This window comes from Populus alba, chromosome 1 (genome assembly GCF_005239225.2).
Source record: "Populus alba chromosome 1, ASM523922v2, whole genome shotgun sequence".
In the NCBI taxonomy this organism is placed as follows: Eukaryota; Viridiplantae; Streptophyta; class Magnoliopsida; order Malpighiales; family Salicaceae; genus Populus; species Populus alba.
This window is the reverse complement of record NC_133284.1, coordinates 36,019,104-36,041,959: the sequence shown is the minus strand read 5'-3', so window position 1 is coordinate 36,041,959 and position 22,856 is coordinate 36,019,104. Positions and strand designations below refer to the sequence as shown.

Below are 22,856 nucleotides of genomic sequence, written 5' to 3'. Positions count from 1 at the left end.
TTTTTTTTTTCAATAAAAGATAGCAATTATATGAAAATATTATTGTTTTTAATCAAATTTTCACGCTAACATTAAACTGAAAATAAATTTGATTCATTATTGAGTATATCAAATTAATATATACATAAAATATTGAGTATATTTGATATTTGATATGCGTACATGAATAATGTGGAGCTCTTCTATGGAAGGCTTGTTTGGAAACATAATCTAACCCATGTTTTTAAAAAATTTGAATTTTTTTATTTAAAATTAATATTTTTTTAGTATTTTTAGATTTTTTTATTACGCTGATATTAAAAATAAATTTTTAAAAATAAAAAAATATCATCTTAATGTATTTCTAAGAGAAAAATATTTTGAACAACAACCGCTATCATATTTTTAAAGAGATCCGAAATGTAATAGAGGGCTGGTTGGCAAACTTGGGTTTACTTTTTGTTTTTTAGGGGAGTTTTAAAAAAGTTTTTAAAATATTTTTTTATATTTTAATTTTGGATTATTTTGATATGTTGATATCATAAATAATTTTTTTTTAAATTAAAAAAATTATTTTAATATATTTTTAAATAAAAAATAACTTAAAAAACAATAATTATTATTGCTGCATTCTATATATGATAAAACATAAAGTGTGATCTACGATAAACTCAAGTAATTAATATATATATATATATATATATATATATATATATATATATATATATATATATATATATATATGACTTAAGAATTTATACATAATAACTTTTTTCCTTTGAGTAATGAAATAAACTCAGCTCAGGACACTGACTCTAGAGTTTAGGCCAACAATTGTTAAGAAAATGAAAGTTCAAGCTAGTTTATGGGTTAGAGAAATGAAATTAAGATGTCAAAAGACCGATTTAAGCTACTTTAGTACCTACATCCAGGGGTGTTGTACAATAACTTTGTTAATTGAATTATGTTAATCAAATTATTTTAATTTCACATTTTGATTTATGGTTTTTAATTATTTCCAATTTAAAATCTTTGATCTTCTATATATATATATATATATATATATCAACTTTTTCAGTCTATTCCCTTTCAAAATAAATTAAACTTGATTGATTTCATTAAAATTGGTTAAAGTTTAATTAAAATATTTTTTTTAAAATAAAATAATATAATTTTAATAAAAAAATTATGAAAATTAATCTATGTATTTTAACTTAATGATAAAATATTTTTATATTCAATTCAAGCCAAATCACTAAAATTATATATGACTGATATTATGTTGCATTGTATTTTTTAAAATAATTTTTAATTTAAAAAATACATCAAAATAATTATTCATTATATTTTTATTTTTAACATTAAAATTATTAAAAAATAAAAAAATATCAATGTAATAATTTTTTAAATCTAAGATATTTTTATTTTAAAACACAACAAAAAAATAAAAATTAATACACTAAAAAGTAAAAAAAAAAAAAAACAAGAAAGAACAAAACGCAGTATCACGATAAACGTCAAAAAAAAAAAGATAAGAAATATGGAAATAGATCATTGCGTTGCCAATAAATGAAACGTTACCGTTTCGATGTCACAGCATTGGATTTAACAATTACGTTCCCTATGATCTCGTCTTTCTTGGTTTTTTGATTTCCTCTTCCACGTATTTGTCAGAGACAACACTCACCCCTCTCCACCACCGTACGACGACCACCACCACTACCACCAAATGGCGAATCAAATAACAACAAAACCGTTATTCACTCTCGTACTATCACTCCTATTGGTATCCTCATCAATCGCTAGCTCCGATGTTCCCTTCATCGTCGCTCACAAGAAAGCCACTCTCAGCAGCCTCAAACCCGGAGCTGAGCGCGTCTCCGTCTCCATCGATATTTACAATCAAGGATCCTCGTTAGTTCGAATATTTCTCTTCCCTGATCAGATCTAAGTTTTGTAATTATTATTATATATATTTATATTAGATCTCAAGAATCGGTGCTAAGTCTACTCGCTGATAATTTATAAAATTAAATGTAATTAAGAGATTTAATTGCATGTGATGCAGAGTTATAGGGGTTTGAGTTGGGAGATTTGGTGTTTGGTTCTCTTGATGAGAGCTCCTTGCTTGTTGTTTGATTTAATTTTAATTTTTATTAGCAGCGTAATAGTTAATGATTTAAAAGATGCTTGTTGAGTTGTGAGAGCTGAGGAGCGGAAGTTTTGATCTGATTGTACTCAAATTAAGGACGGAATGGAATTGATTTCCATGGTAGGATGTGAAATCCGAAGCTTGTTAGCCATTTGTAACATGAAATTTAGAAACTTAAAGGGCATTGTGCAATGGTCAGCTTCAAAAGTTGGATTGTTCTTTAATTGTGGAAGGTTTTGGGTTCAAATGACGATGGCTAGAGTGTTCTGCTGTTTAGGATGTTATCGAAGGTAAATTTTGTTAAGTAATGTGAGATTTAATTGAGAAATAGTAGCGTGAAGTTTTAGATCATGGTGCTTCATCAAGATGGACATGCTTTATGCATCGAAGCAATGCTTGATTTTGAAAATGAGTTTAGGTTTGCAAGTGAAAAGCGTTTTGTTCTTGGAGCTTTGAGTTTTATGTGTGGGCTTGGCAAGGTTTTAAGGGTCAAATGTATTTTAAAGCTGCCTTTAATACAGTCCTCAAAAAATGATTTGATTGTATGTGGTTTGCTTTTTAAATTTCCAGTGGAAAATGAGATGTTATTACTTTTATACTTTGATATATGCAATGAGATGATAGTGTCCTCATGTTTCAATCTATTTCTTCTCTTTTTGGAAGATGCCTTGTTCTCAAAAGGGCTTTCACATCCTTCTTTTCCTCACAAAATTTTATCTTTATACAAATAAAGTGAAATGATCCCTTGACGCATCAAAGAACTAAGGTCAATTAGCATTAATAAAAAAAAGTAGCTGTGTGGAAATGTCAAAAATTGTTTAACAGCTTGATGCATATAGAGGCATGCAAGCAACTTTCTCATTTAGCTTGTGAGCTTTCGTATTTGGAGTATAAATCCTTTCATGGAAAAAAAGAGAGAATGTTCTAGCCTCTGGAAACTTGCTTGATGGGTTGAGGAACTGACTGATAGAGTTGGTGGCACTGATGCTGCTGACCAGTACGTTAGAACCTTTATTCTTCACTCTGTTCATCTATGTGCATGAATGGGCCAAGAGAATATATGTGATCATACTTTTGCTTGGTTTTACAAATAATTATAAATGCTCCTTTGCTTGTTGGTAGACAAAGCAGTTAATTTCCACAAGAGAAGAAAGCAGTTATTTTATCCGTTTAAATATGTCAGCTAACTTTGAAATGCACACCCCACTCCCCTTCTCCCTGGTTGTAGGCAGGGCTCCCCCTTATCTTTGGACTTTGTAGATTTACTTCCTTACTTAATTTGCTCTTCATTAAATGTAACATGAACATGTATTTTGTTACATCTGCTTTAGAATGGTTTATTCATATATTTACAGGACTGCATATGATATAACTCTTGTTGATGATCACTGGCCTCAAGATATGTTTAATGTCATCAGTGGCAACACTTCACAGTCATGGGAAAGACTTCATGCGTGAGTTCCATCTTGCAATAATGGCCCTCTATCTTAGCTTTACCATTCTTTAGTCAATTTTTCACACCATATTTTGCAGTGGTGGTCTTCTGTCACACTCTTTTGAATTGGAGGGCAAAGTGAAAGGATTGTTTTTGGGCTCTCCAGCTGTCATTACATTCCGGATTCCCACAAAGGCTGCCTTGCAGGTTTAATGTTTATACAGTCTATATTTTATTTTATTTTCCCTGCCTTCTGGCATTAAGTTTTCTATCTGCTGACTTCTGCTTTATTTACAGGAGGCATACTCAACTCCCATTCTGCCTCTTGATGTCCTTGCAGACAAACCACCAGTGCAGAAGTTTGAGTGGGTAAGTTTCTTGTTGGGATTTCAAACATGCAAGTTCATCAATTTATGTTTGGACACCCTTCTTTTTGGTTTTGCTGTTAACTTAAGGCTGTCTTTTTTCTTTCATTTTCTATGGGATGACCTCTGGTTTGGCCAAAATTCTGCAGGCAAAGGTACGAACCATCTTCTTATTGTCTTGATCATTAGTTGTTAAAAGTTATTATAACATGCTTCCTGGAATTCAAATTTGACTTGACAAGTAAAAAGGCCAAAAGAAGTAACGCCTCATTGTCCATTTTTCGAACACCCTTACCCCTCCTGACTTGGTGACCATGAAATTATAAAAGGAGAGTTGAAAAAAATTTAAATGGTAATATTATTTGTTGATGTGGACACCATGGTTATCATTTAAATGATTCCTTGACGACCATTTTTTCCCCAATTTTTATGTAGAGCAGCTGTAACTGCTTCCTCAAGTCTCCATAATGACATGCTTTTCTTCCCTCAAATATGCAATAATACTCGTTCTATTTTCTAACATCAGAATTTCTCTATTTACAGAAGCTGTTGGTTAAGTATGGGTCTCTAATTTCTGTGATCTCCATTGTGGTTCTGTTCGTGTACTTGCTCGTTACCCCATCCAAATCCGGTGCTGCAAAAGCAGGCAAGAAGAGACGCTAGACATTACAGGCGAGAAACTGAACCAGTAGGTTGTCTGCAGTTTAGATTTTTCAGAGGAAATCTCTCCACAAGTACTGCTAGTTAAATTGTTTTCTAACCGTAGAACTGAAATTTTGCCAGTGGGAGGAGTTAGTAATTCAAATAACATAACTTTTTATTGTTACTGCATGTTTTCGTAGAGTGTCGGCCATGGTGCTAGACGCAAAACCATCCTTTTCAATTGCATCCCCATTCATGCCAGTAAAATGTTCGTCTCTTCCTCGTTGCCACCCCATGAATATGTTCTCTGCAAAGTACTAAACTCTCTAGCAAGTAGCAACAGCGAATTTAAATTTAATTTTTAGATAGATAATAGTGGTAAGCTATTGAGCACCAATCTGGTTGAACAAGATCTGCTTACCTTTAACTTCTCAATTACTGGGCGCCAACTGGTAAATCGAGGTTTTTGAAAAGAAGCTTGCCCCCTGGCGTTTCAGGCTTTCAGCAACATCAATACAAGACCGCTGTGCTAAATACTACTGGGTCATTAGCATACTGGATATAAGGAACATATTTTCTACGAATAGGATCCCCTAATTTGTAGCAATTGTTTTTGCTATCTTGTTTGCATTGTTTTAAAACCTAACTGAGTCCGACTCATGAAACGGGGTTTGGGCTGATACGATTTCAACTAAAATAAAAGGATGATTGACTTTGACTCATGCTGAACTAGTTTAAAACTTGGGTTAACTTAAGACTTGTTTCAAACTTGGGTTATATTTTTCCCTTTTTCTTTCCTCTCATCCCCTCGGTTTCAGAGCCTTTCCCTGCATATTTTCAAACCATCCTTTTAATTTTTATTCCTTTTAAATTTGATTGATATTTTTTCATTTTAAATAATCCTTGCAATTAAATTTTTCTTTTAATTTAATTATTATTTGGTTTTTTTGCCTTTCAAATTTAGTCTTTATTTTTTTATTGTTTTTTTTAATATTCTCTTAATTAAATTATCTTTTAAATTACTTCCCTCAATATTTTATGTGATTCTCTTAATTGAATTATTTTTTCAATTATATCTCTCAATATCTCAGTTCATTTTATTTTATGTCAAATTTAATCTTTATTTTTTTAATTACTATTTATTTTATTTTTAATCCTTTTTTATTGAGACTTTTTTTTTCGTCCCTCAATATTTTATTTACCAGGATTTTGTTGACCTTTCGGTTCACGAGTTTTGAAAGATTAGATTGGATTCACTTAAATCTTTTTTTCTCTGTGTTCTTTTTTATAATTGACTCTTTCTATTATTTTATGGAATTATCATAATCTCATATATTACGTCATTAGTTTCATAATCATGTGTTAACCCAACTTGATTCAATACAATATTGTTTTTTTTTTTTAATATAATCCCAATAGAAGTCCCCATCCATGTAGGATATGTTCGTATATACAAGTTTAAATAAATGGATCCTCAATTCCCCCCTCATGCACGCTCTAACCCTAGCTAGCTGGTTTCGATTTCTTCTTGGTTCTTAGTAAGAAATATTATTAATACAATCACATAACCATATGATTCTTTCACCTTCACCTTCTTCATCTCCTTCTCCAGTTGAAGTTCCAAACACAGAAGAGATAAGTTCATGGGCGTTAGGGGTCCTTGCAATTGTTCTGTTGGCATTAGGCTTTTACTATTCCTGGCTTCCATTAATCCTCAAATTAAGAAATTACATTGATAGAGTTTTTCATGATTCTTTTACCGTTAGCATCAAACTCTTGGCATGGTTTCAGGCAATTTTTCAGCTAAATCATTCCCTACGTCCGTGAGGATTATACCAGAAAACAAGTTCCATATATATATATATATACGTGACTTGGTCTATTAACTAAATCATTCTCAGCTGGTCTTTGTTCCTGAATGTCATCAATGTCGTCTAAGCACTCAAGTCCGATGAGTGTTTCACCTTTTTATTTCGTTGTTCAATTTGATATCTAGCCTCTCATGGGATTTCCCGGGAGGTTCAGTATCATTCATACTAGGGTTCTGCAGGTTTACATACGAATTAAACCATATTAATTTCTTTTTCCACATTCCCATTTCATTCCTTTCAAATTTATCTTCAGAGTGAAAATAAAACGTTCATTCTCTTGTTCTCATTAACTTATTCTTTGTTGTCGAAATAATAGCTATAGAATTAGTTATATGTTAAGAGTGAGTTACTTAAATGAGAGAAATATTTGATGGGAAATTTTTTTTTTTTAAAAAGAAGTTATTGCTATTTGACGTGTGAAAACTGTTTTCTAAGAAAACGATTCCTTTCTAGCATTTACTATAAGGTAATCTTCCACTTTTAGCTTTAATATTATTATTTTTTTCTTAAAAAAGAGAGAGAGTTTATTAATTACTAACTATTTTGAGACCCTATATATTGTTGTATTTATGTTGATTTGGAGATTCATAGGATTTAGTCACCCTAACTTTAAACAAATTGAATACTAATTTGTTAATTTAGAATCTTTGACATGAATATTAAATTAAAACAAGGTGTTCTAACGACATCTCGATAATTTTGCTTTTTTCTTTTCTTTTATATACAATTTGTTGAATTTCGTTTCTCTTCCTTGTTTTTCTTCTTGGGTTTGGCAAGAGGGTATTCGAATTTGGGCTATACAATAGAAAGAATGCTTGCTCTAATCCTTAATTCGATCCCTTCTAAGATCTAAACATGATCAGAAATCTTGATAAAATCTCAAATCTTAACTATTAATTAGATGCTTTGGATATATTTTTAATTAGGATCTTCTTAATTTCTAGCTATATCATGATAATTAAGTATTTTAATGGAATATGGACATTGTATATGCATAAAAAATAGTTGAACACTTTTTTTAATGAGATTTAATCACTATGCTGATTTTAAACTTAAGGCCATAAATCTTGGGTTGTGCCCATTGATCATCGGTAAACTCTTTTTAGCAGTAATTAAGTCCTCTTATGTTATAGTTTGTTCCAATTAACATCGAAAATCTATGAGTTTTCTATCCTTGTCTATCACTCATTCAATGAATATTTTAATTTTTTTGAATTTTCATAGAATAAGAACATCAGGGATAGATTGCAAATATATTGATATCAATTCACTATAAGCTTTTATTTTCCATTTTGATTTTGTGTTTCTTTTCAACCTTGTTCTGACTTTCATTCAAATACAGTGCTTTTAAAAATATATAAAATTGATTTTTTTTATTAGTACATTAAAATTATTTAAAAGCACCTAAAAAATATTAATTTGCAAAATGGGCAAACCATGCATAAATACAAACTCTTTACTTTTTCAAATCTAAACACAATAATAATATTAGAAAACGTATTAGAGGAGCGTTACGTAAATAAGAGATGAGGATATGAAAAAGGTATTTCCAAAAAAAATTGTTTTTTTCTAATCAAATATTCAATGTCACGTAACGGTCGGTAGTTACTGTACCGGCCTAGAGAATCTAGAATTGGTTCAATATTTTGTTTTTTTTAATTGATTGAAGGAAGAAAATTGTAATTTGAAATGTAATCCTTTCTTGCTTTTTCCAAAAATAATTTTTCCTTTTTGGGTTATATTAGTTGTATTTTCTGTTAAAGGAGTTGATTTACACTCCGTAGTCTAAAAATTTATGCCAAGCAAACTTCAAGTTATTTTATTTTGAATGGAAATATATTGTTTAATTAGCCTACATTTAAACAAATTAGATGCTTCGGTTAAAATAAGTATCATCTTGATATCATTACTGATGAGTCATTTTCAAGGTAATCATAATATGACAACTCGTATACGAAAACATGTGAATCGAATCGCCTGTTTATCCATATATTGATTCATAATCGACTATAATTATGCTAATTCCAATGCATAGCCATAGATTTTTGGTTTGGTGTTGCAATTATTTGTTCATAATCTATCAAAACATTATATATCATCACACAAGAGAGAGACTTTTGCATGAAAAGATCAAATCCCATGTTGCATTTCAGTCCTCTAGCTATATTTTACACTAGCTCTTTAATAGACATTTTAAAATACACACACTTCTTCAGTGTTATTGACTCTCTCAATTGAGATACTAATTATTTGGTGTCTGCATAATCAAGTATTCAAATCTTAGAACCACACCACTTAATTATATTCATTTCTAGAAACTTAATTTGCCTAATGGTTATTCACAAATAGTTTTGTAAGTATGTATGGGCCCACGCTATGCTGTGGATTAATATATTTTCTAAAAAATTGATATTAAGTGATGCAAACGTCCATAATTTATTCATGAAAAACAATGTCTAATGTTAATGATTTGAGTTATAACACAAACTGAAATTAATCAGTTGGTTTTATTTTAATTAAACAATAATTTTCAAAAAATATTACGATACCTGGAAATAAAATGATGGGAGCATGAAATTGGATAAAAAAGGATGAAAAAATTGGATCGGGTCAACAAACATAGAAGAACATAACAGGAAAGAAAACTAACTACACAAAAAGATCTAAAATAAAAAATAGTAATTAAAAGAATGAGGTTGAAATCAAAATAAAAAATAAATTATAGGGCAACTAAATTTTTTTGATTGGAGGGTTTAATTTAAATGAAAAAAAATAAGAAAAAAAATAAAAGAATGAGGAAAAATTAAAAAAAAAAACACACCATAAACCTGGATTGAAGGGTGAGATAAAAAAAACTAATAAAATTTTTATAAAAGAGCTAAGAAAAAAAATTCAAAAAATAAAGACCAAATAAAAAAAGAGATACATGAAAAATTGATATTAAAAAACTAAATTAAAAGGAGTAACTGTCATTCAAAAGGACATTAGACAAAAATTATAAGAAAAAAGACAAAAAATCTTCATTGGAATAGTTAAATTAAAGAAAAAAATAACTAATATAGAAAAACACATTATTCCAAGGTTATTCTAATAAACATTTTATTATCACTATTATTATTATAATTATTATATCATACCACAATTATTGTTATAAACATTTTATTGTTAGAAATTAGAATTGAAGGATTGCATTGAAAAATCATAAAACTTTAATAAAAGGGAAAAGGATAAAAATAAACAATCAAAACTAAAAGAACTAAACATTAAAAGGCAATAAAAATAAAGACTAAAGAGCATCTCTCCTTATAAGAGAGAGAAATTAAGGGGGGAAAGTAAGGACTACTAGCGATAAACTGACATCCTTTAGATGACACGTACCACCCATAAAGGAAGGTATGTGATGGAGCACAAAATAAAATAGTGGAAGACAATTTTCCTCCACCGGAAGGCTCCTCAAGTGCAGTAATTTTTTGAATAAAAAATATTAATTAAATATTAAATTACTTCATCATCATTGGCCAACCCTGGTATTTACCAAAAAAAAAAAAAAACTTGAGGAAAAAAAAATCAATGCCCTCGTTAACATGACCTCTTTTTTCACCTTAAGAACAATTATGTAATTGTACTGTACAATTAAAAAGTAAAAATACTAAAACATCTTTGTTCAGTAATGTTGGGTTTTTTTTAAGAAGTATTTTAGCAATTTTATTATGCATTAAAAGATGAACAGACAAAACACCCCAAATAAATCAATATCGACAAATGAATCATGTAAAAAGACTAAAACACCTACTGGGTTTGCAAGATGTTCAGTGAGCCGTGGAATTAATCGTGGTGCGCGCAAGCTGGTCCGGATACCCACGTAAATAAATAAATAAAAAAAAGCAATCATTTTTCTTGCCATGGCCATAAACGTCACACCAATATTATATAGTAAATAGTGAAGTGTGAATCTCTCATGTCTTGCTCTCGGTGTTGTCTAACTCTGAATGAGAACAAGTGAGTCAACAACCTTCCTTTCCTATTTTCTCCATAGACGCCTCCACCTATAACCCACACATTTCTTCTCCACGAACCCTAGACATAGCTAGCTGATAGACTATCTTGCTCTCGGTGTTGCTTCTTTGCCATTTGCAAGCTAGTTTTGCTGCTACAATGGATCAGTCTCTCATGTTTGTCCTTCTCAACAGCCCTGAAAGCCCCATCCCCCGACCCTGGGAACGTTGCTTTGATATTAGGGTTATCTCTCTCTCTCTCTCTCTCTCTCTCTCTCTTCCACCCCCTCTCGATCCCCACACACATTCTTTTGCTTTTCCCTCATCAAAACCATATGTTAGACAAATATCTCGATCATGTGGTAATTAAGAAAAAACACACATGCATGTTTTATTTATCTAAATTAAATTGTTGTGATGTTTTTGTGCTGCAGAACGAAGTGTTATTCTACACGAACACCTTGGATGATACTATTTTGATCGACCTGAGGTGCCAAATCAATCTTGGTGGTGGTTTGTTCCACACTGACAACATGTGGCAAGAGCTTGCAGGTTGCACCAGCTGTGTCCGTCACTGTCCTTCAGTCCTCCAAAGCCGAAACCCTCTGCCTTTTCTCCTCCATGCTACTTGCTGTGGTCCATTGGTGTATTTGCTTATGCCTGAGTTTGTCAACCACTGCCCGTTCTGCGAGAGTCTCGTTTATATCGTAGGCTAAATCATCATCATCATCAATCAATCACAACCCCCGTCTGGGATTTTCAATCTTATCTTCTTGTTCTTGTTTTATGCTTTAGTGGGGCTATAGGTTAAGAGTTTTATCCATGTATAACCGTGTTTGGCATTAAAGAATTTTTATTTTATTAATTTTTGTTCCTAAATAAAGTTTGAAAAAATTTCCTTCTTTGCATTCAAGCTTCACATTAGTATTGCATGTCTATTAATTTGGTGAAGCTCTCATGTAAATTTTCTAATGAATTTAATTTATTTAATTTTTATGTAGTCAAGTGATGGTGCCCAAATTAATAAGAATATTGAGATTGAAGGGTTGAAACGAAAAAAACTTGAGAAAAATACCTTAAACATTGTAGAAAGTCTCATTTTACGAGCGAAAATATAAAATAAACTCTAAATGTTCACACCCTAAAAACCAGGCTTAAATAGCTAGGATTAGAGAATTAACTAAAAAAAAAACCTTTGATTATTCAATAAAATAAACAGTCTAAAAAAGCTATCCATGGAATAAAATAAAATAAAATAAAAAACACAAAAATAAACCTAAAAAAGTTGCAAAAAATGGCAAAAAAAAAATAAAATTCAGGGAAATGGAGGCTTAAATAATGGAATTTGGGGCTTCAAACGACCTCCAACAAGCATAGCTAGTTGTCTATGGAGTATGCCCTGAAACAATCCTTTCAAATTGGGATGATTTGCTTTATTTTGATACCAATAGCCAAAGTTATGGCCAAAATACTAAACAGTGTGCAAAATATTTCCAAACCGGTGTCGGATTGCTATCTCTTGTCATCTTTGTATTGGTTTACTCTATCAAGGTAGTTGAGAATCATCAATTTTATATGTGACAGCTCAGCTTCTCCAAAGTCCTTTACATTAGTCTTTCATGCACAAGGCTCAACAATATAGTAGTTTTTTATTTATTTATTTAGCCTTTTCTAATTAATATGAGGATTTATTAATGGCATGGTTATAAATTTAACGCGTTGGATATATTAAAATTTATTATCATTAAGGACATCCATATTTTGCCATTTAGTATCTGGCAAAGCAAGAAAAACAAGAGTTCAAAGTAAATTAGTTGTTTCTGAGAAGGAAATGAATAAAATTACAGTATTGATTCATCTATATATCTAATAAGAAGCTCAGCCACCAAGATCCTAGCTGAATCATTTGTGAATTCTGTCTACATTTCTTAGCAGATCATTAGCTCTGTAACCAAAATTAATTCTCATACTGGGAAGAACTGCAGCAGTGATACGATGAAGATGCTGCACTGGGAAGAAACCACTCCTGCTCACGCTACTGCACTAACAAGCAAGAACACGTTGAAGCTGATAGGCTCAGCATGGCAGGCAGTTATATTCAGTTATGGCAAGCAGTTATATTCAGTTATGAACAGTTGAATTCAGTTATATTCTGTTACAAAAGCTGTTATTTACAACTGATTCTGTTATTTACGCTGAAGCTACACTATAAATATTGTATCAAATTATTCAATGAATAAGAAGAATTCAGTTTATAATTCCATTTCCAATATGGTATCAGAGCATACTCTCTGATTTTTTTTTTCCGCACTCTCAAATTTCTTCATCTTCTTCATCCTTTCTTTTCTGCATTCTTTCTCTTTCATTTTCTAGCAATGGCTGGAATTACCTCAGAAATGGATCCTTCCAATCCTTTCTTTCTGCATCATGGTGACAGTCCTGGCGCCATGATCGTTTCAAAGCAGCTCAATGGTGAAAATTACAACTCATGGAAGAGGGCCATGATGATGGCTTTATCAGCCAAGAACAAACTTCATTTCGTCAATGGTACTCTGCCTAAACCATCAAATCTATATGATACTCAAGGATTGGCATGGACTCGCTGCAACAACATGGTTCTCTCATGGTTGTTGAACTCTGTTTCAACAGAGATTGCCAACAGCATTATCTACATAGATGATGCATCTGACATTTGGAGCGATCTTCAGGAACGATTCTCTCAGCATAATGGACCACGCATTTTTCAACTTCAAAAATCCATTTCATGTCTGTCACAGGACAATCATTCTGTAAGTGCATATTATACTGCTATGAAAGGTTTATGGGATGAATTGGGAAATCATCAACCAACTCCTACATGCACATGTGGAGCCTTGAAGACTATTCTGTCATATCATCATCAGCAACAGGTATATCAATTTCTCATGGGATTGAACGAGAATTTTTCACATATTCGAGGACAAATTTTGTTGATTGATCCACTGCCATCCATCAACAAAGTTTTTTCACTTATTGTTCAAGAGGAGAGGCAACAAATGATTTCATCTTCTAGCACCTCTTTCAATCCAAACACCACTGCTTTACTTACTAGATCACTACCTCCACCTCGTTTTGCTGGCAATCGACCTTCTTATCCCCGCAAAGATCGATCTATATGCTCTCACTGTGGTGTTTCTGGCCATACTGTCGAAAAATGCTACAGACTTCATGGATTTCCACCTGGTTATAAGTTCACCAAAGGAAAGAATGCACCTCATAGTGTCAATCAGGTTTCTGAAACCACTGCCCCTCAGCTGCCTATTACCTATGCACAATGTCAGCAACTCATGGAGATGCTCAAACCATCCATCTCAGAACTTGACTCTTCAGTCAATCAAGTTTCATCATCTACCAGTCCAGAATCAGACATCCTTACTCAAGGTGATACTTCACTCACTATGAAACGTGCAGGTACTACTTCCCCTATACCTCAACTATCTACTATAGTTCCCACACATTCTGTTTTTGCATCTGCCTTGTCAATCACTCAATCAACTCCTCTCACAAATTCCATCAAAGCTCCTTGGATAATTGATACTGGAGCTACAGATCATATGATCTGTTCCACATCCTTTTACACACAAATCACTTCTGTTGTTTCTAAAACAGTAAGATTGCCTAATGGAGAACATGCTTCAGTTACTCACATTGGTACCATTAACATTTCAGACTCCTTTATCTTAACAGACGTGCTTTGTATCCCTTCTTTCTCCTTCAATTTGATATCCGTCAGCAAGCTGATTAACACCTTACAGTGCTGTGTCATTTTCTTACCCCAATTCTGTTTTGTCCAGAACACTACAAGCTGGAGAACGATTGGTGTGGGTAAAGAAGCTGAAGGTTTATACCATTTGCAGCAAATTCCAGTTTCTGCTTTATCTAGAACTTCTATGTCTTTCAATCCTGTTTCACCCATGTTTCAGCCTCCACTCACTGATCTAGCCCCTGCTAGTTTCTTCGTTCATTCTGTAAACAATAGTCTATGGCATTACAGACTAGGCCACCCTTCTGATGTTCCCTTGAAATTACTCTCTCCTGTAATCCCTCAAGTGTTACATGAATCTAATACAACTTGCAGCATTTGTCCATTGGCTAAACAACACCGTTTTTCATTTCCTCACAGCCTTACGACTTCTGCAAAACCATTTGATCTCATTCATTGTGATCTTTGGGGTCCATTTTCTACTAAGTCCATTAGTGGTTCCTCATATTTCCTAACTATTGTCGATGATCACAACAGATTCACCTGGATCCATCTTTTAGACAATAAGTCTCAAACCAACACTCATATTCAATCTTTTTTTTCTATGGTTGAGACACAATTCAATACCACAATCAAGTCCCTCCGATCAGATAATGGTGTTGAATTTCATATGAGCCAATTCTATGCATCAAAGGGTGTGATTCATCAACTCAGTTGTGTTGAGACACCTCAGCAAAACTCCACTGTTGAACGCAAGCATCAACACATTTTGAACGTTGCTAGATCACTTCGATTTCAATCTCATTTATCCTTACCATTCTGGGGAGATTGTGTGCTTACTGCAGTACATCTCATCAACCGCATCCCCACTCCAGTATTACACAACAAATCACCTTATGAAGCTTTGTTCCATTCTCGTCCATCATATTCTCATTTGAAAGTGTTTGGTTGCCTCTGCTATGCCACTACCTTACTTAGACATAGACATAAATTCGATCCTAGAGCTAAACCATGTATATTTCTTGGATATCCTTCTCACATCAAGGGATACAAACTCTATGACTTACATCAACATACTGTTTTTGTCTCCCGCAATGTCATATTTCATGAAACCATCTTTCCTTTTGCACTCACACATCCTTCTTCTTCTACTGATTCTGTTCTTCCCTTACCTTTCCCCCTGCTTGAATCCAATGATCCAATGCCTTCCAATTCTTCTATTTGTCAATCTGCTCCTCCCACTTCCTCCAATTATGACTTCGCACCACTTATACCATCCCCTTCTGAGCTCCTTTCTCAGCCAGGCAGGAGATCTTCTAGGATAAAACAGAAACCTGGATATTTGCATGACTATCATTGTCATATTGCTACCTCCTCTTCTGCACCTGCACCTTCCTCTTCAGCTTCAGGTATTCCTTACACTCTTTCATCCGTACTTTCATATTCTCATCTTTCTCCTGCTCAGAAATATTTCAGCCTTTCTATATCTGCTCTTACTGAGCCTACTTCCTATACTCAAGCTATCCGTAGTAAGGAATGGTGTGAGGCTATGGATACTGAAATCAAAGCTCTTGAATTGAATAACACCTGGACTGTTGTTGATCTTCCTGCATCTAAACACACTATTGGCTGCAAATGGGTTTATAAAGTCAAGTTGAAATCTGATGGCACTTTGGAGAGGTATAAAGCTAGACTTGTAGCAAAGGGGTATAATCAATGTGAAGGATTGGATTATTATGATACTTTCTCTCCTGTGGCTAAGCTCACCACTGTCAGAACCCTTTTAGCCGTTGCTGCTGTCAAACAATGGCATCTTCATCAATTGGACGTGAACAATGCTTTCCTTCATGGTGATTTAGATGAAGAAGTATACATGACATTGCCACCTGGTTTTGCTAAAATGGGGGGGTCCAAGGTTTGCAGATTACATAAATCACTTTATGGTTTAAAACAATCTTCACGGCAATGGTTTGCCAAATTTTCTTCTGCCTTGATTGAATTTGGTTTCGTGCAGTCCAAGGCTGATTACACTTTGTTCACTCGATCTTTGACAGATTCTTTTATAGCTATATTGGTCTATGTTGATGATATAGTTGTGGCCAGTGATAATTCAGATGCTACTTCCATCTTCATTCACATGCTTAACGACAGGTTTAAGCTTAAAGACCTTGGTCAGTTGAAGTATTTTCTGGGGTTAGAAATAGCTCGCAGTGAGCTTGGGATTTCTGTTTGTCAACGCAAGTATGCCTTGGACATACTTGAGACTACTGGCTTGTTGGCTTCCAAACCGGCCAAAGTTCCTATGGATCCTAATGTGAAATTCTCTAGAGACTCTGGCCAACTATTGGCTGATCCTACTCCCTACAGACGCCTTGTTGGAAGATTGCTCTATCTCACTCTCAGTAGACCTGATCTTTCTTTTGCTGTTCAGGTCTTAAGTCAGTATATGGACAAGCCACGAGCTCCTCATCTGGATGCAGCCACTCAAGTTCTAAGATATATTAAAACTTCTCCAGCTCAGGGCATGTTCTTTCCAGTTGCTTCTAACCTGCAATTGAAAGCATTCTGTGATTCAGACTGGGCTGGTTGCTTGGATTCTCGCCGCTCAGTCACAGGCTACTGTGTATTTTTGGACAATTCTTTGATTTCGTGGAAATCCAAGAAACAAACCACAGTCTCTCGTTCTTCTGCTGAAGCCGAGTACAGGGCCATGGCTTCCACTTGTTGTGAACTTGTATGGCTTCGCAATCTTCTCACTGACCTCCACGTCCCACTCCAGCCTGCTCTTCTCTATTGTGATAGTAAAGCTGCTCTTCACATTGCTGCGAATCCTGTTTTCCATGAACGTACCAAACACATTGACATTGATTGTCATGTGGTTTGTGAGAAAATTCAATCGGGTGTTCTTCGCACTTTTCATGTCTCTTCTCAAAACCAGTTAGCAGACATTTTCACCAAAGCTCTCGGTCCCTCTCTGTTTCATCCCTTACTATCCAAGCTGAGTGTTCATAACATTTATTCTCCCTGACATGTTCATGACTCTCATCTTGAGGGGGGTGTGTTGAATATACTCAGCCAAGCATACTGGGAAGAACTGCAGCAGTGATACGATGAAGATGCTGCACTGGGAAGAAACCACTCCTGCTCACGCTACTGCACTAACAAGCAAGAACACGTTGAAGCTGATAGGCTCAGCATGGCAGGCAGTTATATTCAGTTATGGCAAGCAGTTATATTCAGTTATGAACAGTTGAATTCAGTTATATTCTGTTACAAAAGCTGTTATTTACAACTGATTCTGTTATTTACGCTGAAGCTACACTATAAATATTGTATCAAATTATTCAATGAATAAGAAGAATTCAGTTTATAATTCCATTTCCAATACTCTTTACAATTCTTTAACCAGACTGATAGCTGATGAAGAATTAAAGAAAAACATGATTCCCAGTTCGGCTATATTTTGGTAAAAATGAGGTGATTCCTCCTTCTGGGACTTGCTTTTAAAGGCATTTGCAAACCCTGCAGTACTGTAAACCTCATCATCATTAATTCCTACCTCTGAGCTCTTGTAAACATTGATATGAAGCCCCGAGCAGAACTCAAACCATCAAAGAATTCATTTTATGGTGAGCAAAGAATTGGGATTAATTGGTGAGAAAACTAGAGTATCATCGGCATTCTGCAGATAGGTGATAGAATCTCCATTTCTCAATTGAATGTCACTTATACATACCTCTAGCTAGTTGATGCTTGATGAAACAACACCGAAAAGCCCTCCAGTACTGCTATGTTGAGTGGAAAAGATGACTAAGGGTCACCCTGTCGAATACCACGACGAACACGAAACTCTCTGGTAGGAGAGCCATTAGCAAGGAGTGGGAGCTATGAAGTAGAAAGGCAATCATAAATTTTAAGTCCTCTCCATTTGTTACCAAATCCCATGTATCCCATCACTTAATCAAGGTAATCCTACAAGACTGTTTCAAAAGCTTTGTGAAAATCTACTTTGAACATCATGCCTGCTTTCCCACTCGTTTGTAATTCATGAACCACTTCATTTTCTATTGTAAACCCCATCAGTAGTTTTTCTACCTGCTATGAATGTTATTTGGCTATCGCTAATGAGGTCTTGGATGACATGCTTTAGCCTTTTGGAGAGCACCTTCGCCACTATTTTGTATTATCCCATGAACCATGCTAAATATCGGTCTGTAGTTGGAAAACCCCTTTGATTCTTCGGTCTTTGGGATCAAGGTTACATAGGCAATGTTTACACCCTTTGGAAGCTTCTTTGTTCTGAAAAATTCAGCCACTAAATCCATCATATCATGACAGATCAGGCTCCAAGCCTTCATGTGGAATTTGAAATTAAAACCCTCTGATGCTGGAGATTTTGCAACATCATAGTCCCAAACTGTTTTTTTTTAACTTCTTTCATTGATACTTCTCGTTCTAGCCAATGGGACCTCTCCAAACTAAGCTTCTTATAATCAGCATGACCCATCTTATCCCTTTTAGAACATGAATTATTGAAAAGGTTGCAGTAAAAAGAGACTGCAACTTTCTTAATCTCATTTGGGGTAGTGTAAAAGATACCATTAGAGGTGATTCGAGATACGTTTTTATGGTTTCTTCTCAAATTAATTAGCTACCAAGTAAAAAAAAAACTTTATATTGCGATCACCAAGCTTGCACCAATTTTGCCTTGATTTCTTACGCCAAATAGCTTCCTCTAGGCAACTGGCTTAGTGTTAACCCACTGAACCTCGAGTGACAAGCAGAAGAGGAGAAGGCATGATCCATTCAACTCATTGATCCACTACGAAACCAAGTGTAGTGATGACCAGTGAGGGGATACTCAACCAGATCACAGCCACCCAGAAAAATCTGGAAAGCTCTTGAGCCTATAGGGTTGACATAGCCATTGTTTCTTTCTTATTGTGTAAGAATTTCATTAAAATCTCCCGTACGGAACCATGGTATATCAAAAGTTTATCTCAAGATAGTAAGATCATCCCAAAGTTCTCTTCTTTCTAAAACAGAACATGGTGTATAAACTCCTATCAGAGCATATTTAAAACCCGAAGCCATATGCTGTCCATAAATAGCAATCCATTTTTCTCCATATTCCACATATTCGACTTTAAATTTATATAGATATCCTAACCTAAGGAAGTTGACCATAGAAAATATTACAACATATCTTTTTTTTTTTTCCTTTCAAATAAAGCCTAATGACTATATTTTAATATATTAAACATAAATTTTTTTTACTAATATGTTGATTAAGAACACAAAAATATAAATCTAATGAGAGTTTTTTTTAATTGAATTGATTAGTGAAAATAAAATGATGAATATCTTAGTTTTGGATTTTATAATTTTTTTTATTTTAACATTTTAGTTACTATGGACTAATAATAAACTAGTTATGAGATATGATAAGTATTTAAAAAATATATTTTATTAAGATTTTATATTATTATATTGCGCTTAAAGTATCATTAAGTTTCTTAATTTAAGCACGTTTTATAATAACAAATATAATAATATAAACATATCTTTAATTTATAGTAAATGCTCGGTTTTAAATGTAGGTTTGTAAAATATGCATATCTCATAATTTAAAAGACTTATTGATGTGTTTTATTATTTAAATTGTGGTTTATGTGAAAAGAAAAATAAAGGGTTAGGCTTAAAAAAAGAAATTATAGTTGGGTTGGTTCTATACAAACTGAAACACCATTCAGTTTTTAGATTATAGCTGAAGTTCTTGATCTTAGATTCAAGTGTAGTTTACTTTCATTAAAAGATAAAATATAGGCCTAAAACATTTATGCAGAGACCAAGATTCAATACAACTGTTTTTAAATTCAAATCATAACAACAAAATAGAAATATGAATTTCTCCTGAAGCTCAAATATAACCATTTTCTCAAGTTGAAAATCTGAGATAAATATTTATAACTTTTATGCAGATCATTTGTTTAGATTATGATATCAATAATATTTTGTCTAGCCACCAAATTAATAGTTTTAAATTTTAGCCTATAAAAAAAGATATTTGCCATACATTTAAATATATTGGTTTTCACATCAAGATCCATGTTGTTGCTTTCTTTCTTTGCATTTTTTTAATATTCAAGTTTTATTTTATGTTATATTTTAATTAATCTCTTGTTTATGCTTTATTATTATTATTATTATTATTATTATTATACGTAGTTAATTTATATCATAACTATGCTCTTATCTTGCTTATTTATATTTTTCTTTTTAATTATATTTAGTTAAGTTTATTTTTTTTAATGTAAAAAGGTTATACTAATAATGTGATAATAAGTATAATACAAATTTAACATGAACTTTAATGTTTAAATTCAAGAAAAATTGTTATTAATATGTGTTATAATTGTTATCTTAATCATTCTTAATACATTTATGGTTAAGTGGTGAGTCTTCATTTGTGGTGTGAAATCAATGGCACAACAAATACTTGATTCTTTCATAGCCTACTGAATGGAGAATCGATATTTGCGTTATAAAAAGATCTTGATTTGTTAATTTAATAAATTTAAAAAACAAAAAGTGGTTGCATGTGTCAACAAGTAAGAGGTGATCGTGCCCTTCGAGCGACCTGTGCAAAATCTCCTACCAGCTAAAAACCATATTTTTTCATGTTATTAGTTGTGTTGCCACATCCTCTTTTTTATTAGATAGCGTGTGTGGTCATGGGTGGTGCGGTTCATCATCGGTGATCCTTTTTTGAAATAGATATTTCACAAAAAAAAAAAATCAAAATAGATATTTCACCAAAAAGAAGAAGAAAAATGGCTTGATTGAATGATCTGGAGCTCTATCTATATCCTTGTAACAAAATAGTGACATAATTTTATTCATAGGAGAAGATCAAAGAAAAGAAAAATGCTTTGCGATATGGTATATGGTAGAGATTTTAACAAAAAAAAAAAAAAACAGTACTGAAAATCTCTCTGAGAAAGAATCCAATGGGATATGGTAGGGCCACAAATTTTATACAACCATCGGCTCTGCTGCTATGCTTCCTACCGAACTTGAGATACTTTCTGTTAGATGCCGAGATGCTTTCTCATAATTAACGAAGCCCATGAACCAGAAATCATGCCCATCAATTGTAACGATCTGGATGTATCTCTCGGATTGATTCTCCCTCATGACTACAGGATTGATGGCGCCAATCTTGCTCAAAGGTATCATTACCTGTTCCAGCCAAACCTCTGACACTCAATTCAAATAATTCTGATAGATATTGAAGACATTCTTAAATAGTTATTTCATAGATATTGGTTTGTGCTCGGTGCTATTGATCACACAATTTACGCTGGTTTGTAACCCTTTTCTTTACCTTGTAATAACTCCAAGCTCCCTGGCCTGAGGGTGCTGTGAAAGACAAGGGACGGTCGCTACAGAAAGCTGCATGAGCATCGGATAGATAAAAGGTTCCGGCAACTGGACCTGTCGTTGTGGAGAGATAGCAGGCAAATGTCTTCTTCAGCTTTTCATTTGGATTTGTACTTGTGAATGTCTGCTTGTATAGAGCCTCAAACCCACCTCCTGTTAATGCTTTAGCTGTCAGGTTCACCTTGCCCCATGCGGCTCCGGGAACAGATGAACTAGTCCTGATTGTTGAACAAAATGATCATGATGATGTTAACATAAAAAGTTCATTTTTGAAATCTGAAATGATCAAAGATTTTAAATCTATTGAACATGATCAAAACATTACATACGGTTGTGCCAGATATTTTGAGCGATGGTCTCAGCCTTGGTGCCCCAAGAATTAAACACCTGGAGAATGGATTCCTTACTGCTACTTGATGATTTTTCAACGGGGCTGTACTGGAGGTATGGATGATGGAAGTTCTGGGCTTCATCACCAGTTGCACCCCATAAGGCTGCCTTTTTATTATCTGGATGGCACGAAGGAACAGCAGGATTTCCCATGACACGAGTCCCCCATTTCTCCGAGCTCTCATCGTATGGTGGTGGTGAGAACGATGAGTGACGGGAAGTGCTAGGCAATGAGTCGGACATTGTTCCATGAAAAGGGCTTGCTTCCTTTGACAGTGGCGAGGAGATAGAAGGGTAAAATGGCTGTGATTCTTGGTTGGTGCCGTTCATTTTGGGTAGAGAATGATGCAAAACTGTGGCTGTGGAGATGTGTTTCTGGCTATGAGAATATATATTTGGCTCTGACCATATATAGCATTTGAAGGAGACCGTTGCTTATAGCTGACGAGAACATTTCATTGAACCGTAGGTGTGGACTTGGACTCTTCTAATTAGAAATTTCCAGGGGTATCAACATGGATTTCTTCATTGTTAAGCAAGGGATACATATGAAAATGAGAAGGCTGTATCTTACAGGTGTCTCGAGTTCTAAGCTTATTATCTTATCCTCTCATCGTTAACCTAAGTGAATATAATTTATGTGCTTTGAAGTTGTCAATTCTTTTAAATTAGAATATTACTACTTATCCTTAACAAAGAAGAAACCCAAGTTGAAATCCGTGAAAAATTATAATTACAAGAGTCCAAGTCCACACGTACGGTTTAATGAAATGTTTTAGTCAGCTATAAGCAATGGTCTCCTTCAAATGCAGCCAAATTTATATTCTCATAGCCAAAAACAC

At 33.7% G+C, this 22,856-nt stretch overlaps 2 protein-coding genes across 3 annotated transcripts; one reads left to right on the top strand and one right to left on the bottom strand.

The window, feature by feature from the left end:
- Window positions 1–1,600: 1,600 nt before the first annotated feature.
- LOC118055343 (uncharacterized) lies at window positions 1,601–4,757 on the top strand. Of its 2 annotated transcripts, XM_035067220.2 has the most exons (6): window positions 1,601–1,893; window positions 3,487–3,585; window positions 3,665–3,773; window positions 3,864–3,935; window positions 4,081–4,086; window positions 4,475–4,757. In XM_035067220.2, exons 1-6 carry the CDS (start codon window positions 1,709–1,711, stop codon window positions 4,592–4,594), a joined length of 591 nt encoding a protein of 196 aa, XP_034923111.1. In that variant the 5' UTR covers window positions 1,601–1,708; the 3' UTR covers window positions 4,595–4,757. The 2 variants fall into 2 exon arrangements, with proteins under 2 accessions (XP_034923111.1, XP_073265207.1); XM_073409106.1 differs by having other exon boundaries at window positions 1,602–1,893; window positions 3,864–4,086.
- Window positions 4,758–21,036: 16,279 nt separating this feature from the next.
- LOC118055310 (GEM-like protein 5) lies at window positions 21,037–22,567 on the bottom strand. Its single transcript, XM_073407188.1, has 3 exons — window positions 21,950–22,567; window positions 21,569–21,842; window positions 21,037–21,423 (listed from the first exon to the last, which is right to left on the bottom strand). The coding sequence occupies exons 1-3, from the start codon at window positions 22,342–22,344 to the stop codon at window positions 21,217–21,219; spliced, it is 876 nt and encodes a 291-aa protein (XP_073263289.1). The 5' UTR covers window positions 22,345–22,567; the 3' UTR covers window positions 21,037–21,216.
- Between the last annotated feature and the right edge of the window lie 289 nt (window positions 22,568–22,856).